The 22,142-nt window shown below is 48.3% G+C and overlaps 1 protein-coding gene across 5 annotated transcripts in view; it reads left to right on the forward strand.

Annotated features, from left to right (window-relative positions):
• Positions 1 to 22,142, forward strand: part of phldb1b (pleckstrin homology-like domain, family B, member 1b) — a 153,050-nt gene that overhangs the window by 99,345 nt on the left and 31,563 nt on the right. For all 5 annotated transcript variants that reach the window (XM_085131494.1, XM_085131495.1, XM_085131496.1 and 2 more), the window contains exon 6: positions 4,542 to 6,034. In XM_085131494.1, coding sequence (XP_084987620.1) covers positions 4,542 to 6,034 — 1,493 coding nt within the window. The remainder of the gene's footprint in view (positions 1 to 4,541; positions 6,035 to 22,142) is intronic.

Consider the following 22,142-nt stretch of genomic DNA (forward strand, 5'->3'; position numbering starts at 1 on the left):
AGTTCCCTGCTGGTCCAGAGCTCCTGAGGACTTCTGCTCTCCCTGACGGGGCCATGCTGCCACACATACATGGTAACACTGGAATGAGTCCTGCAGACGGGGGACGTTTGGTGTTGTCGGCAGCCTGGTGGTGCTGGTTGGGATGTTAGTTGTTTGTGGCCTACTTCTGTGAACCCTAAAACTTGCATCACTTTGTAACAATTGTCTTGCAAAATCAAATCTCATGCAATTCTCCAGAGTCGTGTGCACTTTGCACCACTCTGTCAGTCCGCCCTCCATTTCCTTAGCTGTTTATCAGGTTCTGAGGGGGGTTGGAGCCTGTCCCACGTGGCGCTGGCGGAGAGGACATGTCATCGGTTTCTGTGCAAGACAGAGCGAGACAGACAGCCACACACTGTCACATCCTCCACTGAAGCGTCCGTCCATCGCATTTACCTGTCTCGTTTAGTTTCTGCAAGCTTTGCTAGATTTTCATCCAGCCGGCACTTCCTGTATCTCAGTGCGAGGCCAGCAGACGGCTTTGTGGTTCCTTAAAGTGGCTGATGGCTGGGGTTACAGTATCCTTTTCAGAGGCTATTTATAAAGCTCCCAGTTCCAGTGTGCTGTCTCCCATCTCTGCGCCCTCCCTGCCCTCCCTGTTCCCCAGCCTTCTGTATTCTTCCCAGTGAAAGGCCTTTATCTCCCAGTGACTTGGCTGCTGGACAGCTCTGAGGACAAGGCTGGAGGCTGGGGATGAAGTTGTGGTTTCAGATTGGCACTGCCGCATGCTGAATCTCTTTTTTTCACTATTATGAAGTGAAAGCAAGTGCTTATTAATAAAGCACTATTAGGACGTCAAACTGGGGATCTTTTTGCCATTTAACAGGGTAACCGCCACATATTTCCTGCCCCTGTTTTCCATTTCCAAACCCACATTTCCATCCCAGATGAACCTCTCTCATTTTCCTTTAAATATTTCACCGTGCTCGATCAGAGTGTTTTTATGTGGAAAGATATTCAGACAGACGTGGATGCACAGGAATATTTGTCCCAAAGTTGATCTTTTTGAGGCTCGTCTTGTTGGGGTAAACTAATAAGCTGCACCCCTCTCTCCCTGCTTTTAATGTGGTCACGGGCCATTTTAATACTTTCGGTCGCATCTAAACTGCATTATTGACACAACAATAAAATGTGCTGCCGTGACAAACTGCTCGCAAATCTCGCAGTGGTTCACATCACTGCGGGCAGGAAAAGCTTCGTTAAGTAAACCACGACACGGTCAGTCATACAAATGTACCTTCAAAATAAAATACATGGCTGTCACCAGGAGTTCGGAGCGATTCGTTTTGCATAACTGGGTTTAATTGTAAAACTGCACTTCTAAGGTATTTCATGGACTTTCATATTCAGTTAAAATCGGCCTTAATAGTGCAAATGTTCTCAACAGTGGCACGTTCCCTTGACGCTAATAGAGCTTTACTTTGAAAGTCTAGACCGGAAAAGCCGTGTTACTGTTCGCGTAACCTGACGCCAGCGGTTCGGCGGTCCGCAGCGGTACCCAGCACCCCGGCTGAACTGTCAGCGCGGCGTTGAAGCTCCGTGTCTCTTCGGTGTGTGTGGAGCCAGACACGGCGGGGCTCTGCCACAGCCGCCCTGTCAGCGCTGTCCGGAGGACGTGGCCTCATGTGTGGGTCATATAGCAGGTGAACCGCACTGAAACTGACCGGGGCGCAGTTTTATTCCTTCATGTGAGTAACCCTAGCTCTCCGCGCCTGAGAAAAGTGATGCCAAGCGGTCACACGCCAAACTCCATTAACAATACGTCGATTTTTCATTCGTGTATTTATATAAGAAGGTGTGCACGTCTTAGAGCAGCGGTACACACTCGAACCAATCACTGTGACTTTGCATCTTTATTCGGATCATATCACATTAGTAAACACGACTGTGTGATTTCCTCTAAATACAATCTGATCTTCTTTGCTAACAGCATGATACGGCGTTCTTGTCAGGGGGAGAAATGGGTAATGGCAGATGAACCAAGCGTGTGTTTGTTAGCTAGCGCTTCCATATGATGGAATCGGTGCCGAAAAGCAGAGGATGTTCCGTGTGATAAAATGTCTTGCCGTCATGTTGAAACCAGCGCTCGTCTCTACCCGCGAACACGCCGGCGTAAATTGCCAGTTTTTAAATGAAGTTTGTCGCGATGCACTGGAGGCGATGGTCTGTATGCCATGACATCACTGCACGGCTTTCCCTCAGCAAACGGCCGCCTTTATCCCGTATTGTGTGTTCCTCACATCAGGATCCGTGACGGTCGATGTGACACTAGCATTGTTACTTCACTGCCGTGTTATTTACACGCAGATGCGTTCACACTCAGTTGTGGTGAGGCTGTCACGTGGGCAGAGCTTGGCGTTATTAGAGAAAAAGCAGGCATAGCTGCTGTGGTGTCAGCTGAGCAGGCACAGCTAATGCATTATTTGTGAAGCTTCTGTGTTTTAAAGCACTTGCTCTGATGGGATTTGCCTCTGTGACACAAAACTGACTCTTTTATTTGCTTCTCAGACACGACAGCTGCTTTATTACCTCTGTGTTTGCATGATGACGCTACATTACAATAATCCTCATTTAAAATGACAAGTCGCTGTGAACAGATTTCATTTAAGGTGAATAAAAACTGATCTGTGCAGTGTTCCCTGCCTCAGAGCCACGTGGCTGTGTTTCTGGTGTTATAATCGACTGTGCTGACATTGGAGGAAGATGATTAAGATGAGATTACCTGGCCTGTGGCCTACGTTTGCTTTCGGGCCATACAGTAATTGGGTTATGTAGGCACATTTTCTCCTATCCAGTGCCGTCTGTGTGTCCTTCCTTTCCCCCTCACCACTAATCTCTTCTCTGGCCTTGTACTTACCTGTTTTCCACAGTAGGCTGGAAAGTTGACGTTGAATGCATCTTAAATAACAGGTTAGAATTCAGCAGTTTGTGAAGCTCTCTGGGGAGGCGAGGAAGTCTGGCAGTACGTGTTTTAAATAGTTTCATTTCAGTGTGGCTGTGAAGAGTGAGGAGGGGCTAAGGCTCGTTTTCGGCACAGTAAGGAACGCTGTGACACAACCTCACAGGAATAACGGAAAGTTATCAGGGTTAAAGACGGGCTCTTAAAGGAAGGCAGTGTCACTGCACTTCTTCTGTTGTTCAGGGGAAAGAGATCGTCCAACTGTGTTACTCTCAGATTGAAGGTAGTTGTATTAAAAAGCTCTGGTGAGGGATAACTCTCGTTACCCACAGAGGCTTTTATACTAAAGCTGGTTGGACCGCCCAGAACAAAGATGTTTAGAGTTTTTATGCATCTAACACAGTGACGGGACTGAACGTCCAGCAGGAAACCAATCACAGTCTTTCATATTAGTTTGGAGCTTCATTCCTTCCCGTGTCGTCGCTTCGTGCTATCAGTTCGGTGCCGGTCGGAGAGCCGAGTGACATCAAGGATCTAGTGATCCTCTCCCGAGTCATCTCACTGCCACAGGTCACAGCAGTAAAAACCCGCTGAGCTCGAGGGCAAAACTAACCTGAAGCCTGTAGAGAGCTGTATGCTTTTTCCTGTTGTCGGTGTACACACACAGAGCGTGCTTTTGTTTTTCCTGCCTTGCACTAAAAAAACAAAACATTGTGCGATGCTAACTGATGGCGATTTGCAATGTCACAGTCAGCCTTTGAAAGACCCTCCTCGCTGCTGCTTTGCTGTTTAAGTAAGTCGTGCATGATGCACTAGAGGTGGGAATCACCATACATCCCACGATACGATATTATTGCGATTTTTAAAAATATTTTGCGATATTCAGATTCTGTACATAAAGGTAAACTTTATCAATATTCATTTTCTCTAATAACAAAGTCTCACACTCAGTCTTTCTCTCATTTCAGTTTTATTGTTGACAAACTGAACGGTTTGTATTACAGTCTAGTCCAACTTAACTGAATCAACCATCTGGTACAATTATAGCTATTCTGAACTATGCAGTTTATGAAAACTATGCAGCCCCTTCAGCAACTGAAGAATTTGAAAGTAAATTAAAACAAAATATAATTTTACATTAAATAAAAAAGTTTTAAACTTAATTAAAATAAAACATGTCTTAAATTAAAATAAGTAAACTGTCATGTTTATTAAACACATTTGGACAGTGAAGGAATGTCAGGATTCTTGCTCAGAAAAAGGATCAACATGCTCTGAAGTCAGAGCACAAAAACCTTTTTGTAACAAAGTATCGATTTCTGCTGTCCCTGTATCCATACATTATTAGCAAACAAAATATCACCATGCTACACAGTATCCATTTTCCCCACCCCTATGATGCACAGTGTACTCTGAACAGTCTGTTTTTGCTGCTGTTGTTAGAATAATGCCGTCGCTGCCCCACTGCAAATGTTTTCTTTGTATGATATCTAATGATTGGGGCATGTGGTGGACCTGGGCGAGTCATTGAGGTGCAGGATGTCGTTGACTCTGTTTGAATACCCGTCTGATGCCCGTTTTATTCTCTCTGCTTTCCCTGCAGACACAGAGAGCTTGGTCAATGGGAATCACCAGTCCAGTCCAGCCCAGTGTCCCCCAGCTCCTGGAGAGAAAGTCCAATCCGAGCACAGCGCCATCGTCAGCTCTATTGAGAGGGACCTCCAGGAGATCATGGATTCTCTAGTCATGGATGACCCTCAGCCTTCTTCATCGGACGCCATGAAGCCTCCCGGCGGCCAGTCCGCAGCTCACTCTCCTCTGTCCCCCATGGTCAACGGAGGGGGCCGGTATCTGTTATCGCCCCCTACCAGCCCAGGGGCCATGTCTGTGGGGTCCAGCTATGAGAACACATCGCCTCCTTTTTCCCCGCTGTCCTCCCCCTCAGCAGCCAGCAGTGGAAGCTTTACCAGTCCATCTCCTAGCGGAGGACCCCAGGACCAGAGTTCTTCTCTGCCGCCAGTGCCTGTACGCTCCTCTAGCTACAACTTCACCGCCCAGCCTCCGCCGGTGCCCCAGCCACGGACCATACTGCCTAACTTCAGCAGCAGTGGGGTGACCCTAAAGGTTCAGGAAAGCCCCAGGTTGCCGCGAAAGGTCTTAACGGAGGCTCTTCCAAGCCCCAAGCCAAGCCACACAGGACTGGGCCAAGATGGGTGTGAGAGCCCTCGGCAGACCCCCCTTCTGTCCTCCAGTGAATCTCTTAGCAGTAGAAACGCTGTACCAAGTAGCCCCAGGCTCACACCCAAGTTCCCGACCTGTTCATCCCCGTCGCCCTCCAGCCCCAGGACCAAGACTACCACAGTGCTCCAAGAAAGACCTGCCAGCCCCTTCAGAGAGCACGCCCCTCTGGCCGATCGCTCGCTTACTTCCAGCCCCTCCAGGCAGCTTTCTCAACCCACCAGAGCGTTCCAGCCTCCCCTGGACCCCATCGTCCACATAATCCAAGGATCACCTCTCCAGCAGCACCCGCGCTCGTTGCAGCCCCCAGAAAGCCCTCGCTTGGCCCGGAGGAACGTGGAGGTGAACGGGGGTGGTGGCGCCGGCAGCAGTATGAGAGAGCTGCCACCTTTAAGCCCCTCCTTGGCTCGCAGAGGGGTTCCAGTTCTCCCAGGGGCACTTCCGGGCACGGTGAACCCACTGAGGACTCTGGACAGCCCCTCAAGTCTGGGCAAGGTCGTTCCCGAGAGCCCCAGACTTCGGCGCAAGTCGGAGGAGCAGATTTGCAGCAGAGGCATCCGAGATCGCAGCCCATCACCTACCTCGTTGTTGACGGAGGGCAGCGTCGGGGGGGCAGGGGTACGGAAAGCGAGCTTCGGGAATTCCTTGTCGCCAGCTTACAGTCTGGGCTCGTTGCCGGGTTCCTCTCCTGTAGCCAGCCCAAGGACCCACAGGAAGATGTCTGCAGGGAGACCGCACCCCGGCATGAGGGAGAGGAAGAACAGCATCACAGAGATCAGCGACAACGAGGACGACCTGCTGGAGTACCACCGCCGACAGCGAGAGGAGAGGCTCCGCGAGCAGGAGATGGAGAGGCTGGTGAGTCAGGACCTCACGGGGATGATGCGCTGTTACTCAGCGGTCTTTAAAAAACAGCTTATGGATGCGCTGTGTCAGCTGATTCGTGTTTGTTGCTGATAATCCTGACAGATCCTTTGTACGGTTTTCATCTTGTAATCCTCTTTTTTTAATTCAGTAGCTTTAATTTAAGACTTTTCAAAGGCCTAAAGTCACAAACTGTGATGACAGACGCACTCTAGTAATGAACTCGTTAGCTCATCAGCTGATGGTGTAAGTCAGGGGTCCCCAATCCCAGTCCACGAGGGCCGGTGTCCTGCAGGTTTTAGACATCACCCTGGGTCAACACACCTGAATCACATGATTAGTTCATTACCAGGCGTCTGGAGAACTTCAGGACATGTTGAGGAGGTGATTTAGCCATTTAAATCAGCTGTGATGGATCAAGGACACATCTAAAACCTGCAGGACACCGGCCCTCGTGGACTGGGATTGGGGACCCCGGGTATAAGTGGTATTTGGGGTGTAACACTGGGACTGCATTTAACCTCTGCAGGCTGAACAAACCAGCTCACTTGTTTCATATGAATTTCCTGAACAGTCTAATTTCCATGGTCCTTGCAGACGTGGAGATGAGTGAGCAGCAATAACTGTGAGAGGTTCAGTGTCTCTCGCTGGCCTCCATCTGCAGGAGGTGCCCTTGAACAAGGACTGAATCGTCAGAGCTTATCCAGGGTCGCTTTGCATGCTTAACAAACGGTCTAAGCAGAGTGAGCTGAATAATTGTCAATGTGATTCCTAAATGTGTACAAGCACAAACATTCTTCTTGATTCATTTAACAGAAAGTCGTCTTTGTGAAGGATGAAACCTGTGAGAGAGTCCCGCTGGGCTGGGACGACTGTCAGGCATTTTTCATTAACTAATTATTCATTCCAGAGATTCATTAATGATTAGTGTCAAACTTTTACAGCACAGATCTTCCAGTGAGAGAGAAAGTGTCTGAAGCTCTTTCATGAGTGTGATTATCAGCAGAGGAGGTGCTGCAGATACTCTCGGCTGTGTGTGTCCTGCAGGAGGAGCACAGTGCACCGACTGCACGATCTGCGTGTTTGCTTGCAAACTGTCTGCAGCCTGGCCGTTGGCTGTCCAGACTGCTGCTGACATGCGGTCTCTCTCGGGGGGTTCACGGGGCCCCATAGCAACCGCATTGTTTGTTGTTTCCTAAACTGAGCAGAGGGGGGGCCGCGGGAGTGCCGTAGACATCTTGAACTTGTCTGCCGCTCTGAATGGCGCTCCAGAGACAAAATCGTCCTTAAAAAGCCTTTGTGTGTGTTTGTGCCTGCGTGAGAAGGCGTTTGTCTGCCTCTCTTGTAATTACAGACGGGTATTTTTTATAAGCTAAAGGCAGACGTGCCCTCTGTCTGTGTGCCAGGTCATATCCTGGTACCTCCCACTGAGACACGGGGCAGCACTGAGGCTGCGTTTAAGCCTCTACAGGCACAGAGGTCCTGCAGAACGCACCAAGGCAGGTCCTGGTTAGTTACGCCAACATGTTGTTCTTCTCCCTACGACGATCAAGTGTTTGTTTGGGGTGAAACTGCATCTTAAAAATATCAAAATAATAGTAAAATATTGTTTCATTCTGGTGAGCTGAGTCAAAGTCTATGTCCATGAACGGCTCTGCTGCTGTCAGGCTGCTCATCGATCTGTGAGTGGTCAGGTAGGGTTCACTGTGTGAGCGAACAGCGCAGCTTTTTAAAAACATGTCTAAAGTTTAGTTTCAGTACGAAAACCTCATTAAAATAACTGAGCTGGCCTGGATAGATGTGAAAACGATGTTTTGGTCTGAAAACGCTCGGCGTCCACACTGTCGTTTTGTCGTTTTCAGAGTTGTGCGTCCACATTGAAACGGCCCAAAACGCTGACGTTCCAGTCCTGCTTCATGCAAGAAGGCCGGTCTCATTCCTGTCTGCTGCTTATTCGCTTTCCAGCTCTTTGAAACGTCGCGGCAAGATGTCGAGGAAAAGCAGCGAGTTTTTTACATGGACTAACAACGAGGTGGAGTTGCTGCTGCGAGTAACACAAAAGTACAAAGATGCTAAAGCGAGTGAGAAGAGTAGGGCTGACTAAACTGAGAGCAAACAAAACTGCAGTATAATACCCTTCACTATCTTAGTTTAATTGGTCACATGACTGCATCACATGACTAAAATGTGTCATCGTTTTCAAAAAGTCTGTTTTCGCCGTCCACACTGACACGAAAGCACCGTTTCAAATGTGCCTGCTTCAGAGAGTGTTTTCAAAACGCTGCGTTTTCGTCCTGAGCAGCAGGGGTCTGCTCAGGGGTCAACCCAGTTCTGGACCTGAGTCTGGACCTGAGTCTGGACCTGAGTCTGGACCTGAGTCTGGACCTGAGTCTGGACCTGAGTCTATGCATCTATGTATGAATAAACATGGCAGGCCAACCAACAGTTTGTAAGGAGCTACAAAGGGACTATAGTGTAAGGACTGGGAGTGGGTTTATCCAGAGTAGCGTGTAGATGGTGCTGCTGTGGTGACCATATCAGAGCGATCTGATCTAGAGTTTCGAGTGCTCTATAACTTGGGCTTTTATTCACAGCGAGTATTGATACGCTCATGGATCTGATGTGTCAGCCATCTTTGATGTGGTCATGTGACAGAAAATGTGAAAATGCACCTTTGGAAAAGGGGATCAGTTATGCGTACACAAACACATACACGAACAGAAATGCATGTATGCCTAATATATACTAAAAGAGAAGAGAGCCATGCTGTCTATGAGGATGGAAGCCCCACCCACCTTCTGTTTGTGAGTGCCGACCAATCAGGAGAAAGCTAGCTTACAGGGAGAGAGAAGACGAGCTAACGGCTGCAGATGTATAAAGAATATGTCGTAGTGTAAATGATGCAAACTTGCCCTGGTGTTTATTAAAGTTTATTAAAACACAGGAGGACAGTGAGGCTGCAGTTATCACGACACAGGACCAGGATGAAATCACTGATCACAGACGTGAATGTTAGAGACTCGTCGCCTCTCTGAGACATGAAAAATCAAATTCTGTTACCAACCTGCTGACCTTCACACACCACGGTCAGACACTCATGTTTACAACAACCTTCACCTTGTGCAGCTTCCAGACACACAGACAATATTGACATTAGATATGGCTCACGGCTCGTGTGAGGGCGAGCACATAACTGAGCCTTCAGGAGGCTAACAGAGGCTCTGAGAGGCTAAATTCCTCAGCAGCTTGTTATGTTGTTACATTTGTTGAAGTCGGTGAGGAGGCAGGGCGTGGAGCTGCAGGGCCTGTAATTAGTCACAGTCGACTCACTGTCATGACAGATTCTTCTTGCCCGTGAGCGTGTGTGTTTCAAAGCCTTTCACACACAGCCTCCTACTCATTCACACAACTGCTTACCAAAAAGCAAAGTTATGTGAGCAGCGAGCCTCCACAGCAGTGTGCTCAGGAGAAAGCAGCCTTATTGTGAAACCAACAGGAGCACACAGCTCAGAGGCCGCAGCTGCACACATTCATAGTGTGGCGCTGCTTACATGCACACTTTCACACGTATGTGGCTCCATGTGCTCTGAAGTCATTTTAATGTGGAAGCAGTTGAACCAGGAAGATCTCTGGAGACCTGTCAGATACTTGAAAAGTACTCGATATCAATGACCTCAGTCCACTAACACTAGGAAACTAGTGCAGACCATCAAACATGTTTGTTTTTAATAATAATGACTAAGAAGTTGACTTTCAGTGGACGTCTTTCACCCAAATCTCTCCAACCAGGATGGGTTTGTGAAAATGCAGCTTCAGTGGAACTGGTTTGGCTGTCAGATACACAACAAAGCACATTTTTGGTACAGGATGCGAGTGGACCGTCGTTATTAGCAAACGATTTTATGTACACGGCGCTCGAAAATCTGTAAAAATGTTTCAGTACGACTTTGCTAAGCTATGAAGCCGCTTGATGGATTGTCGGAGCATTGCGGCTATCGTAGGCGGAGCCTCGCGGAGTGATACGTACTGTGCTTCAACATAATGTTACCGTATTGTGTGTGTATAACCTCTTTTTAAGTTTTGTGGATATTATACATGGTTATGCTGAGGATATGTCGGCCAGTTTCCACTGGAAATGCCTTTTGGTTAAACTGTCAGCGAGGAATTTGCACTTTAAATTTTTATATAACTTTAATGCACATAAAAAAACAGCTGCTTGTTTCAGTGAAAATACATTGATGGTAGTGGTAGTGTGGTGAATCTGAAGTTCAGCACTCAGAGCAGACGTCACCTGAACAGGAGGACCAGGAAGTTGGTTGTGTCCATCTGGATGTTTTCAGTGGGAGAAACGTTTCTTCATCCAGGTGACGTCTTCAGTCTCAGCTGACTGCAGGTTTCCGACCTTACAAACAGCACCTGCACAATCACATGGTTTCCCTTTCCCAGCTTGGTGCAGGTGCTGTTCTGTCTTTTTGTGCCGTTCACCATCTAATCTGGTTTGAAAACCTACAACTGTCAGAAAGTTTATTAATCAGCATATCAAGAACTCACAGGCTCATCGGTCTGACGTTGGAGTGAGCACTGTTTTGTTAAGAGGACCAGAGCGGCGAGGTCTATCGCAGTAGTTAAACTTTTCTATAGAGAAAGTTAATTTCGTGATACACATCGCTATCGTTCTATCGCCCAGCTCTGTCAGGCTCATCCACACTGAGCTGAAGTTCTGGAGGAGCTCCTCTGTAACGAGCTCACAGCGACGCTGACCGTGCACATTTTATAACGCTGTGCTAAAAAAGTGAACTTGTCATGGATCCTGAGTGTGCGGGCGGATCCCTGAGCTGGAAATAAAAGTTGGAAGCCAGACTTGGAGGAATCCAGATTTCAGTTTGTGTGATGGATGCGTTACCTGTCCTCCAACCCTTTGCTGCGTAGGTCGTAGCACGGAGGTGTGTTGGTGACGCTCTAACACTGTTGCATGTTTGAGCCTGACGTGTTTGTGAGCTGTTGTAAAGTAAAATGAATCAAGCATGTACATCATGTTATTGCTCCATGTTTGCGTTTCAGACCCTGGTTGGAATAAGTGTAAAAGGCGAGCAGAGAGTGCAGGTTTGTGTCAGCTGTGGGCAGTGATGCAGACTTTGATGCCAGTAACGAGCGAAGGGGAAACTCTTTAAACAGCCTTTAATCAGCTAGTTGTCGCCAGCCTTTGGAGCCTGGCGGTAAGCCCTCTCTAATGACCGAGCCGTCTGATGCAGGCTGTCCGGCCTGGCGCTGCTCTCGCCACATGGCCGTCTGACTGACACGCTGACTTGGCAAACACAGTTGGCATGTGAAGCGAGCGGCAGAGTGCTTCGTCCTCGGCAGATTCACACTTCGTTATCAGTGAAGACGGCCCCGTCAGGCCCGTTTAGTTCAGCGACGCTGTGTTTTGTGCTGTTTATTAATGCAATGGGCTGAACCGGGCCACTGTGCACGCTCTTACTTTGAAAGGGTGTAAAGCAGGTGCAGCTGCAAAAAGCTCTCTCTCAACCCAGAATAGCAAATGACAAAAAAGCAAGTAGGACTTCATCGCTTGCTATTCTGAGCAGAGTTTACTTTGCACAGTGACTCAGTGTCTCTGTGTGGGACTTCCACTCAGATTAGCTTCAGATCTGTGTGGTGGGGGCCATCCTCAGTCCTGTGGAGAGAGAAATCTGTTGTTGGAATCCCTCCTGGTTGCTCCCGGAGGTTGATAAAGGTCGATGCTTAATGCACCTTTGATGAAACCTTTTCCTCAGATGTACAACTCTCTCTAGACTCGAGTTCTCTTCTCTTGACCTGCCCTTCAAATATCAGCGATGGGCCTCGAGTTGTGAGGACTTTGCCTCAGGCAGAGATTTGATTTCGTGGAGTTTAAAAGGAGGTTGAACTGCTGTCATCGGCCTGTCCCAGTCCGCCTCCTCGACGGTTTCCTTCATATTCTGTCTGAGGTGTTGGGGAGGGTGTCTTTGCCGTCGTCCACGAGGATTAGTGCCCCAAATATACCCGCGCTCTGCGTATGTGTGCCGTCGTCTCCTACGACACGACCAAATATGTCCAGCTACTGTGGGACAGTGAACCTGCCCACCTAGGCTGCCAAATATATCCTGCACCTAGACTGCACGAACCCTCTGACCGGCAGGGAGTTTTCTTCGCGCTCAAAGGGAGCGTTTGAATCGCAGCTTTGTGTCATTCACAGTAAATATTTAGACTGTAGCAGCGAGCTGCCCGTCTGCATGTTTACTGGCAGATTACTGCGATTCCAGCGTCTCTGCTAGAAAATCAGACGGGCCGGGAAACAGGAAAGGATAGATGTGCTTGAACAGATAAGACCACTCTTTATCTGGGACAGCCATAAATCTGTGCCCCACCCATCCAAAGGGAAGCTGCAGTAATCCAGTCTGGAGACGGCACCAACGACGCTGCAAACAAGAGGCAGATTAGATCAGCGTGTCACACCCACACAGCGTTGTGTTCACTGCTGTTTGGCTCAAAGGACACGCAGCAAGTTTGAAAAAAGTTTGAACTGCTTGGCTGCTGTTTGCTGGCCTGTCCACCAGAGGGCGCCATGCTACTGTTCAGACTCTGGTGATGCTGACCGGCAGCTTCCACAAGACTCACTTTTTAAACCCTTTGAAATGCAGATTTGCTGAAAAATGAGAATGTCTGTAATGAAATGCACAAAGACAGAGCTGTGAGGAAAACATGAGCATATATTATCTAAATGTACGATCTTTGATGGGGGCGGGGCACTGCTGATGTCGCTGGTTCAGCTGCACCAGCGTCCAGAGAAACTGCCTGCAGGACGTTAGACGAGTCATACTGAACTTTTATTGTAATAAAAATGTATAAACCTGAGATCTGATGATGCACCTGGAGTTATAAACGGAGAAGAAGAGGAGGGATGTTTGCATGAAGCAGCCAACGTTTGGATGACAAACTCAAAAGTTCCATCAACCATCACTGGTGTCTGACGATGCAAACACCTGAGGACATGAAGAGCGTGCAGGGTGGAGCTGAGTGTCGAGGGTTGTTTGTGACTGGAGGACGTCTACAGCATGACCTGCTGTGCCGTACAAGGTCAGACGGGTAAACTGGTGTCAGCAGGCTGGGAAGCTCGAGGCGTTTAGTGGCTGCACAAGGAAACGAGGAGGAGCACAGAGACGGTTCATGGATGTAGTGAAGGTTGGTGGAGGCAGACGATGTGCTGAGGTGAGCCCTAAAAGGACCAGCTGACAGTCCAAACCTCACTTCCTCTCCAGCCTGCTGCTGACCTAAAAACATAGACGTCACCAACATAATGATTCAGTTTGAACTGTAACAGCCGCGTTTGGATCTGCAGCTGAAGAAGTCCTGCAGACGGCAGCATGGGGAGCTAAACCTGGATTTATAATGTGGTGAAAAATGATCAACGCTCTTAAAATATTGAGTTTATGTCGGAACAGAATAAGTCAGTGCTCACACACAGACGCAGGCAGCGGGTGCATACATCAGCTCATCACTGCATGGTGCTCCAACACATCCATCCAGTATATTAAAGGATGTAACTGCTGAGTGCTTTGGTGAAAATGACCTTTTTCCTTGCTGAGTGTGAACCTTCAGCGTGGTCTTCCTCCTGGAGCAGACTCCTGAAGCTCCTGATGAAGTGAAATTGTTTGGAGGCTTTTAATGTGCCTCTGCTGAGCGTTTAAAGCAGCACAAAGCACTTCAAAGGCGCTGCTTTCATTATTAAACAGCCAAAAGAGAAATAATTAGCAGAAGTTGGACTCGGAGCGGAGAACAGTCGAAGCACTTCAAAGCTCGCTCGCTGACATCTACAGCTAGGAGTGCGTCTAACAGCTGAAGACCATCAGTCATGGGAACGTGGCCTATTTCAGGATAAACTTCTACTTCATGTGCAGAATTAGCCCCTTTGCTTTTCTTAGAACTGCCCAGCAGGGCTCCTCCCACTCCAGGAAGTGTTATGATCTCTAACTCCACCTCTCACAAGACCTGAGAGGCTGGGGGTTCTGAAGCGGAGGGTAGGCTTCGCTCCTCGTCGGTCCCAAAGTAGCTCGACCAGGAGGCGCGCAGAGAGCAGCTATGGAGCGCTATCACATGCTGAGCAGGACCTTCCCTCTGCTGGGAGCTCAGAGCAGGGAGCAGGCCGTGGTGTACCTGCTGGCTCTGGCTGGAGAGAAGCCGGTCTTTCTCAACAGCATGGCAGCTGTCATGAAGGTAACTGCTGCTGCTGATGTTCACACTGCTGCTGGCTGCATGTGATGTGGTTACAGCTCTCAGACTGTTTGTGTGGAGTTTGGGAAATGTGGGTCTGTGCTGAAGCAGAGGGCAGGCGGAGCCCTGCTGTGTGCTCAGTGCACACGCTGTGGTGAGGGATGCATGCTGGGATAAATCAGCACGAAGCTGCATTTCAGACACGTCTGTGCTGTTACCAACACTATAATCTCTCTAAGAGTAAACAGGAAGTTTCTAACAGATGTTTGCTTAACAACCAGCTGTTCCATATTTATGTGACAGAGTGATGAAGTGAGGGAGCTGAGCTCGGTCGATGCTGTGCGTCTGGCTCCGCCCACGTGGACCCCTCAGGTGTTATAGATGGATGATGCCACAGGCTGGTTACGTGTGAGCGACCTCGTACCATCACTCAACTCTAAACGCAGAGAAAAGGTTTCACTGCACGAACCTGGAGCTGAAATGTGTTGCAGCTCGTAGCCCTGCTTAGCAGTCTGCATGTGCTGGTGTTAGACTCGTGTCAGGCTCACAGCAAGCCTCGTTGTTATTCAAACCCAAACATGTATACCTGTGCTATCATACACAAACAGCATCTCCTGGGTGTCAGTCAGAGCAGCCTGACCCACAGGTGTGTTCCTGTAAGGTGGAAGGTGCAGCAGAGCTGTGTGCTGTGTGCATCCTCCACGGTGCAGCTGTTTGCTACGTTAACTAAATCTCCTCCAGCCACACTGTTTTGTGCCTGGAGGAGCTGCCTGACATTGTTTTGGCAAAGTTACACACCGATTCAATATTGATTTTAGTGACCTCCGATTGGCGTAACCGGGTGTCATTACTGCCGACGTGAATTATGATTTTATTGAATTTACGTTTACCCTTAGCCAGCAGTTTTAAATTTCCTTCAATGTCGCCTGCTCTGGCCCCTGGAAGACAACTGACTATGGTTGCCGGTGTCTCTAGCTTCACATGTCTGAGAACAGAATCACCAATTACCAGAGTTTGACCCCGAGCGGGTGTGTCGCCGAGTGGGGAAAAACGGTTAGACACATGAACGGGTTGGTGGTGTACCTGGGGCTTCTGTTTAGGACTATGCTTCCTCCTCACCGTCACCCAGCCGCCATCTTTCCCCAGCTGCTTGGGATCTGCCGGGGAACAGCTAGCGGGGCCTACGCTATCTTCGGCTGCACCAGCTACAGGGGCCTGGCTAGCTAAGGGTGAGAGCAGGGTGCAAAGCCGAGTCTCCAGATCAGTAATCCTGGCCTCCAGAGCTGCAAATATGCTACATTTGTTACAGATATTATTACTGCTAAAGGAGGCCGAGGAGTAACTAAACATCTGACACAATGAGCAAGAAAGTGCAGAAGGGACAGGTGAAGTAGCCATGGTGCTAACGGGTCGGCTACGAGCTAAGCTAGTGAAACAGTACAGAGACAGTGAGTGAATACTATAAATTAGGTAGTGAGTACACAGAAAGTGTGCTTCGGATGAAGCACGTGAAGATTATACTGTGAAAAAAGAATGTATTTAAAAGTTGTTAATTAAACTGCTAAGCAGCTACTCAGAAACACCACTGTGTTTGAGCAGGAACAGGAAGTGATACTATACCACAGAGCGAGCGAACACCAAGTGAAGCGCCTTGAGGCGACTTTTGTTGTGATTTGGCGCTATATAAATAAAATTGAATTGAATTGAACTGTTTGACTGCTGCACCCAGCAGCTTCTCGGGCGTTTAATCACGTCATTTCTCATGCGTAGCAAATTGTTTGAGTTGACAGAGCTGATGTAACGGGCTGCACGTGTTGCACACTCGGCGTTCTCTCCATCCCGTAACAATCGAGCCATAAGCCTGCTTTATGGTCTCCCAATGACTCCCATCTCGCCTTTAATCGCTGATCTCGCCTTTGATGTTCTCTCTGTGCTGCAAGCGTTTGACGTGATAACTGGAACCTGGGCCGCACTTTAAGAAGTGGCCTCAGGCCTTGGACGCCACTCAAAGAGGAGGCGTCGGCGGTTTAAATGCCAGCCACCCCCCATACGAGCAACAGCCCTGTAGTTTGAGTGGATGATGGGTGCCAGTGACTCCACGCTGAGGACCACCAGCTTTATTAAACAGCTCTTCCTGTTTGTGCGTTCAGGACAGAGAAACGAGTCTGTTTGTTCCTCTGGGAGCTGAGAACCACGAGGCTGTGGTGATGATGGGTTTGTTCTGCAGACCGTGGCGGCGAAGGCGACTCCTCGCCACCCGCCTGCAGATATATGTAGAGAATAAGGCTTTGTTGAACTTTCCCAGTTCGCCCTGCAGAGCCTGTGCATGTGAGGCTCGTGTTCACGCCTGTGACGTAGGTTGAGCGTGGCCGTGCGCTTTAAAAGTAACCGCTCTGATCAAAGGTACTCAGGCAGGGGAAGGCCCTCGGGGCGCTCGGGGGAGGAGGGGGGAGGAACATTAAAGGCTATGAGGATAAAACAGGAGACGCGACTCTCCTGGGAGAGAGGGAGACATGAGGAAGCTGCTGGGAGGATGAGGATGGTGCAGAGCAACAGTGTTACAGCAGTTTAATGACTGAGGGAGGAGCCACATGGTAAACACAGAGCGCTCACACAAACATGCTTCAGTGGGAGCGTGGCACCTCGCCAGGAGACATGAACTGTTTCCTGTTTGTTTCCTGTTTGTTTCCTCCTTCCTCTCACTGTTGCCTCAGATTACAGGACATCAGGCCACCCACAGCACAGCGTCAGTGTTTCTGCCAGTGGGCTGTAACCCACAGATCATCAAGCTTCAACACCAGAGTAACCGATTCTTCCCCACATGCCTCGTTCACCCGTTCATCTCTGCTGTCTTTGGCACGGAGACGGGATCAAACCACCAACCTCTCGATGACCTGTAGGTGACCTGCTCTACCTCCTCAGCCACGCCCACGTGCAGTTTTTAAATGGTGATTTCATTTATGTGGGGAAAAGGTTTCCCACACCTGCCTGGCCTGTGTGGAGACGTCTCCTGTTAGTCCACTCATGATCCACTCATGATCCACGGTCACACAGTGGGTTTAATGCTTTGCTTTCTAAACAAATGTTATTGTTATTAGTGTTTGTGTCAGATTTGGAAGCTGTTTGTTCAAAACTAGGCCAGCTGTTTCCTCCTGGTACCTGCTGGCTTTACAGCACTACAGTGACCTCAGCGACGTGTGAGGCTCTCGTCTAAGAAACGTAGAGCGATAGTTAATCTGCAGTAATCCTGTTGACAACACATTCCCTGGAAAACCTTCGTTTGTGGTCGTTTTGCTTGGAACAGCCACATTACAAGGATAAACTTGCAGCACCGGCCTCACAGCGCTTTAATCCAGCTAATCCAGCCAGTAGGTGAGACCGAGAGGGTGGTGCAGGCTGGAGACGTGGGTGGAGTCTGGGTGACCCAGCACCAACGCTCCAGTAAAAGTCTCACGTGTGGGATTTAGACTGCATGCATCTGATTCTGCAGCTTTGGCAAGTTTAAGCAGATTATCAAAGCTGCAGTTTATGAATCAAAGTCGTGAATTTGCTGTAAAATGTGTAGAAAAGCAGTGAGACTCACATCTGTTCGCCTCCTCCTGCAGATGTTGGTTTACTGCAGGATGTGACCAGAACAAGGACTGAGCTGTCTGTGGTCACGTTGTTGGTGCTTTCAGATTTGTGACTTTGTTTTGTGTCCCGCAGACACAGCAGCGCTCACAGGCAGGTTTAAGCATTCACTAAAACAGAAACGCTTGGATGTATAAAAATCTATTTGAGGCTCGGCTTCATGGACCACGATCCTTTACGAGTGTCATTGATGGATGTTTGTTTGGTCTGCGTGAACGTTGCTGTGGAGCTCTGCCATCATCTCCAGCCCCGTCAGCGTGGAGGGAACGGCGTGATGTTACGGCGTGATGTTACAGCGTGATGTTACGGCGTGTCGGAGACTCTAAGTCTGCTTCAGCCACGCTGTTGGCACTTGGTGTTTGTCTCATTTTGCTTATGTGTCCATCATGAGAGCAAGTAAACTCTTTTCCCAACATCAGGTTTTTAAAACCAGTTTCAGATTAATAGTGGGAGAAGTTCTTGTGTGGGCGCGTTCATTAAACTCTGGACGTCTTTCTGAGTCATTTTCTGGTCCAGATGAAAAGCTGTCCATGTTGTAAATGTGCTGCTGTCACTGTGTGCGGCTGGGACGTGAGTGTTGGACATGCAGGGCTCTGATTAACACACTGACCTGCTGCACCACCTCCGTCCTTCTCAGCCAGCTCAGAGACGCCTCAGAGACGCCTCAGAGCTGCCTCAGAGCTGCCTCAGAGACGCCTCAGATGTCTGCAGACACACTTGGACACAGGTGGACGATTTCTGTGAAACGAACCCAGAAAAATGGGATTCACAGAAACCTGTCCACACTGATTGAGAGCATCTCTGAGGCCCAGTTTGGAGCTGATTTATGTGGGAGACTGTGATGCTGCTCCTCATCAGGTTGGCCCGCAGTCAGACGAGACAGCTTATGAACCCCGAACAATCTAACCTTTGTGTAGAAGCAGATGTTGAGTGGGAGGACTGGTGTAGGTTTGAAGTTTTCTGAACGTACAACACTGCTGCACAGCCCAGAGGGGTCTCGCACTCCCACCCACTCAGTTACAAGCTGAGCTGCTCCCAGATCCCAGGTTAACACTAACGGGGACGGGGGGGGGGGGGGGGGGGGGGGGGGCTCCTAATCATGCAGATGCTGCAGGATGAGGGGGGAAGACGCACCGAAGCTCATCACTGTGGCTGGAAACTGCTGAATGAGATCACAAGAACACAAAGTCACTGAGTTGGCTTCTGGTAAAAGATCGGTTGGAGACTTTGAATCACTGGTTGGTGTTTTGTTGCCCTCGGAGACGCCACGTCTGCAGCAGAGGGCTCCCACAGCAGGAGATATTTGGGTGGGTGACCTGACCCCACACAGTGACAGCTGAGTGCCACAGAGAGGCTGCCGCGTTGTTTCAAGCAGTGCTAGCTGTTTGCTGTAAGCTAAACTGCATTATGGACTGTGTTCATTTTAATGTTACCACCCACAGCAGCCACAGCAATGCCACCCACTGTGGACTTTCTCTCGTGACCTTTAGCGTTGCAGTTGTTCTTTCTAATTTAGACACGACCATCTTTGAATGGCGGTGGAGCGCTAACTGGTTACACGTGGAGTACTATAAAAAGACTGGACAGTTACCACCACAGCTCGGGTTGTTTTAAAAACATCCTAAAATCCACAAAACACAGTCAGATGGTTGATGAGTGCAAGGCTACAACGCTAACTGGCACCAGTTTGTTCCACGTACTGGTAGGTGAACCAGTCAGACCACAGGGCCAGTCTGGTGAGTTAGTCAGCGACTCGCAGATGATGACAATAGTTTAGTGGATTTTTCCGAGTTTTAGGACAAACTTCTTAACGGCTACCAGCTGAAGGATAGTTTGTCTTCACGTCTGTGAGTTAATGATTCAATCTAAATGTATTTATATAGGATCAAATCACAACAGCAGTCAGCTGCTTTATGTACCACAGAGATTCTACAGTAACAGGATCTGCAGAGAAAAACCCAACAATCATATGACCCCCTATGAGCAGCACTTTGGCGACAGTGGGAAGGAAAAACTCCCTTTTAACAGGAAGAAACCTCCAGCAGAACCAGGCTCAGGGAGGGGCGGGGCCATCTGCTGTGATTGGTTGGGGAGAGAGAAGGAAGACAGGATAAAGACATGCTGTGGAAGAGAGACAGAGATTGGTTAACAGGGCTCGCAAAATCGCTAGCCCGACGTCCTGGGGCTAGCGATTTTTCCAGTCGGGCTACCAAAATCTATCTCTGCCCTGCCAGTCAGGCTATCGTAGGAAGGAAAAATATATGTCAATGCTTTTGCAATCTTTCAGAAATGTAGCTGGGTAATTATGTCATTGGCATCGGTGAGCCACTGTCAATATGTGACATATTGAAATCGCGTTTGAATTTGCGCTTGTTTTTTGCTTTCACTTTGCAATCGCGTGAACTGTGTATAGAGAGCGACAGCACTGATTGGTGAGTGACGATAATTTGCGCACCAATTCCTCTGACATCGTCTTATCAATCGTTAGCTTACTATGCAAATATGACAAGTGAAATCTCCTGCAGCTTAAACATGTGAGAGGTTGATCGTGCAGAGAATCGCTGAGCGTTATGTGAGTGTCTGTGTAAAAGCAGCAGGATATATATTTTAGTTCTGCTGAGCCAAATAAGACAGGTCAGGGTGAAGAAGTGACAGCCAAAGAAAAGCTTACCACAAAACGGAAAAGTTATGACAAATCAGACTATAAGGCAAAAAGAAAGAGCAGCTTTATGGTTTCATGGACAAAAGAATTTCTGTGGCTGCAATATGACGAGCTAAATAACCAGGGCTGCACATAAGTGGTCCGCAGGTGCGCATTCACTGTCAAAATAAAAAAACACGCACAAGATAAGAAGTTGCAACGCGCGTTTGCGTACATAAGATTTTCTGGAGGAGGACAGACATTTGTTTAGAACTCTTAAAGATGTTGAAGAAGCTCCTTTAAGCAATTACTTTGGTTTTCCTCCACCTCCAAAGAAATGTCAGGAGTCCGAACCACAAAAGAAGCGCGTATTCTCGGAAAAGTGGTTGCAGGAGGTGAGCTGGCTTCAAACAAATGATGAACGCACAGAGATGTGGTGCAGAATGTGCCGTGAAAATCCCACTCTAGCGGACAAAAACAGCCTTTTATATGGACGCAAACGCGCGCTGCAACTTCTTATCTGGTGCGCGTCTTTTATTTTGACAGCGAATGCGCACATGCGGACCACTTATGTGCACCCATGTAAATAACATAATGTTCTGCCGGGTGTGTTGTTGGTTTTCCTCAATTTCTGAGTCGACAAGCGCCTTTGTTACTGGGACCAGTCATTTTAAGAAAGGCCCCCATTAGAACCCATGAGAAATGCAAGAAATGCATTATTGCTCAGTCTGCAATATCTTTCCCAGAACAAACACCAATTGCAAATAACAAACTAAAAATAAACCTGAAAATCTGTTTAGAACAGCTACTATGTTGCAAAGAGTGAACTACCACTGGCACAATGTAGCAGTCTTTGCAAACTTCAAACAGCAAACGGCCTCGATCTTGGTTCCACTTGCCTCTTACCTGTGACTTCAGTGGAAATTTCAGATTCAGGATCTGACACAGACTGATTCATGTTCACAGTTCTTACAAGTTCATAGACATTTCTGTCCAATTAGAACCAAGTATTTGAGTTGATGATTGTAATTTTTATACAATGTTGTAATTTGTGTTTCAACTATTTTTTTGATTAATGTTTTGTTTCTGTTACAATATTATACTTTAATGTATAATATTGTAACAGAAAGAAAACATCAATCAAAAAATTGCTCTTTTTTATTCGGGCTACTTAAATTTATTTTGGGCTACCAAAAACTGAAGAGTCCCTGCCCGAAGGGCTACCAGGGATTTTGAAATTTTGCGAGCCCTGGTTAATAATAATAAAGTAATAACACGGAGCTGTGTGTAAACACAGTGAAAAAGGGTGAGTGAAGAAGAAGCAGTGCATCATGGGAGGCCCCAGCAGCTTGTTGTAAAGAGGTCGAGAAGGTCAAAGTCAGCAGTAGTTCGTCTTCAATCAATCAAAGACAATCAGCTGATTAATCAGTTATAAGAACAATATCAGCTGCACCTTTGCAGTCAGGAACGAGCAGCTGTTCAGAGTCTGTGTGCACAAACACACGAGTGTGTCTGCCGTCACAGGTCAGCTGTTACATCTGCGCTGTCACTCCTGCCTGTGCAGCCCTGATCTCATGTCCTCCTTTCCTCGTGTGCTCGCCG

Source organism: Neolamprologus multifasciatus, chromosome 14 (assembly GCF_963576455.1).
Source record: "Neolamprologus multifasciatus chromosome 14, fNeoMul1.2, whole genome shotgun sequence".
NCBI classification, from domain to species: Eukaryota; Metazoa; Chordata; class Actinopteri; order Cichliformes; family Cichlidae; genus Neolamprologus; species Neolamprologus multifasciatus.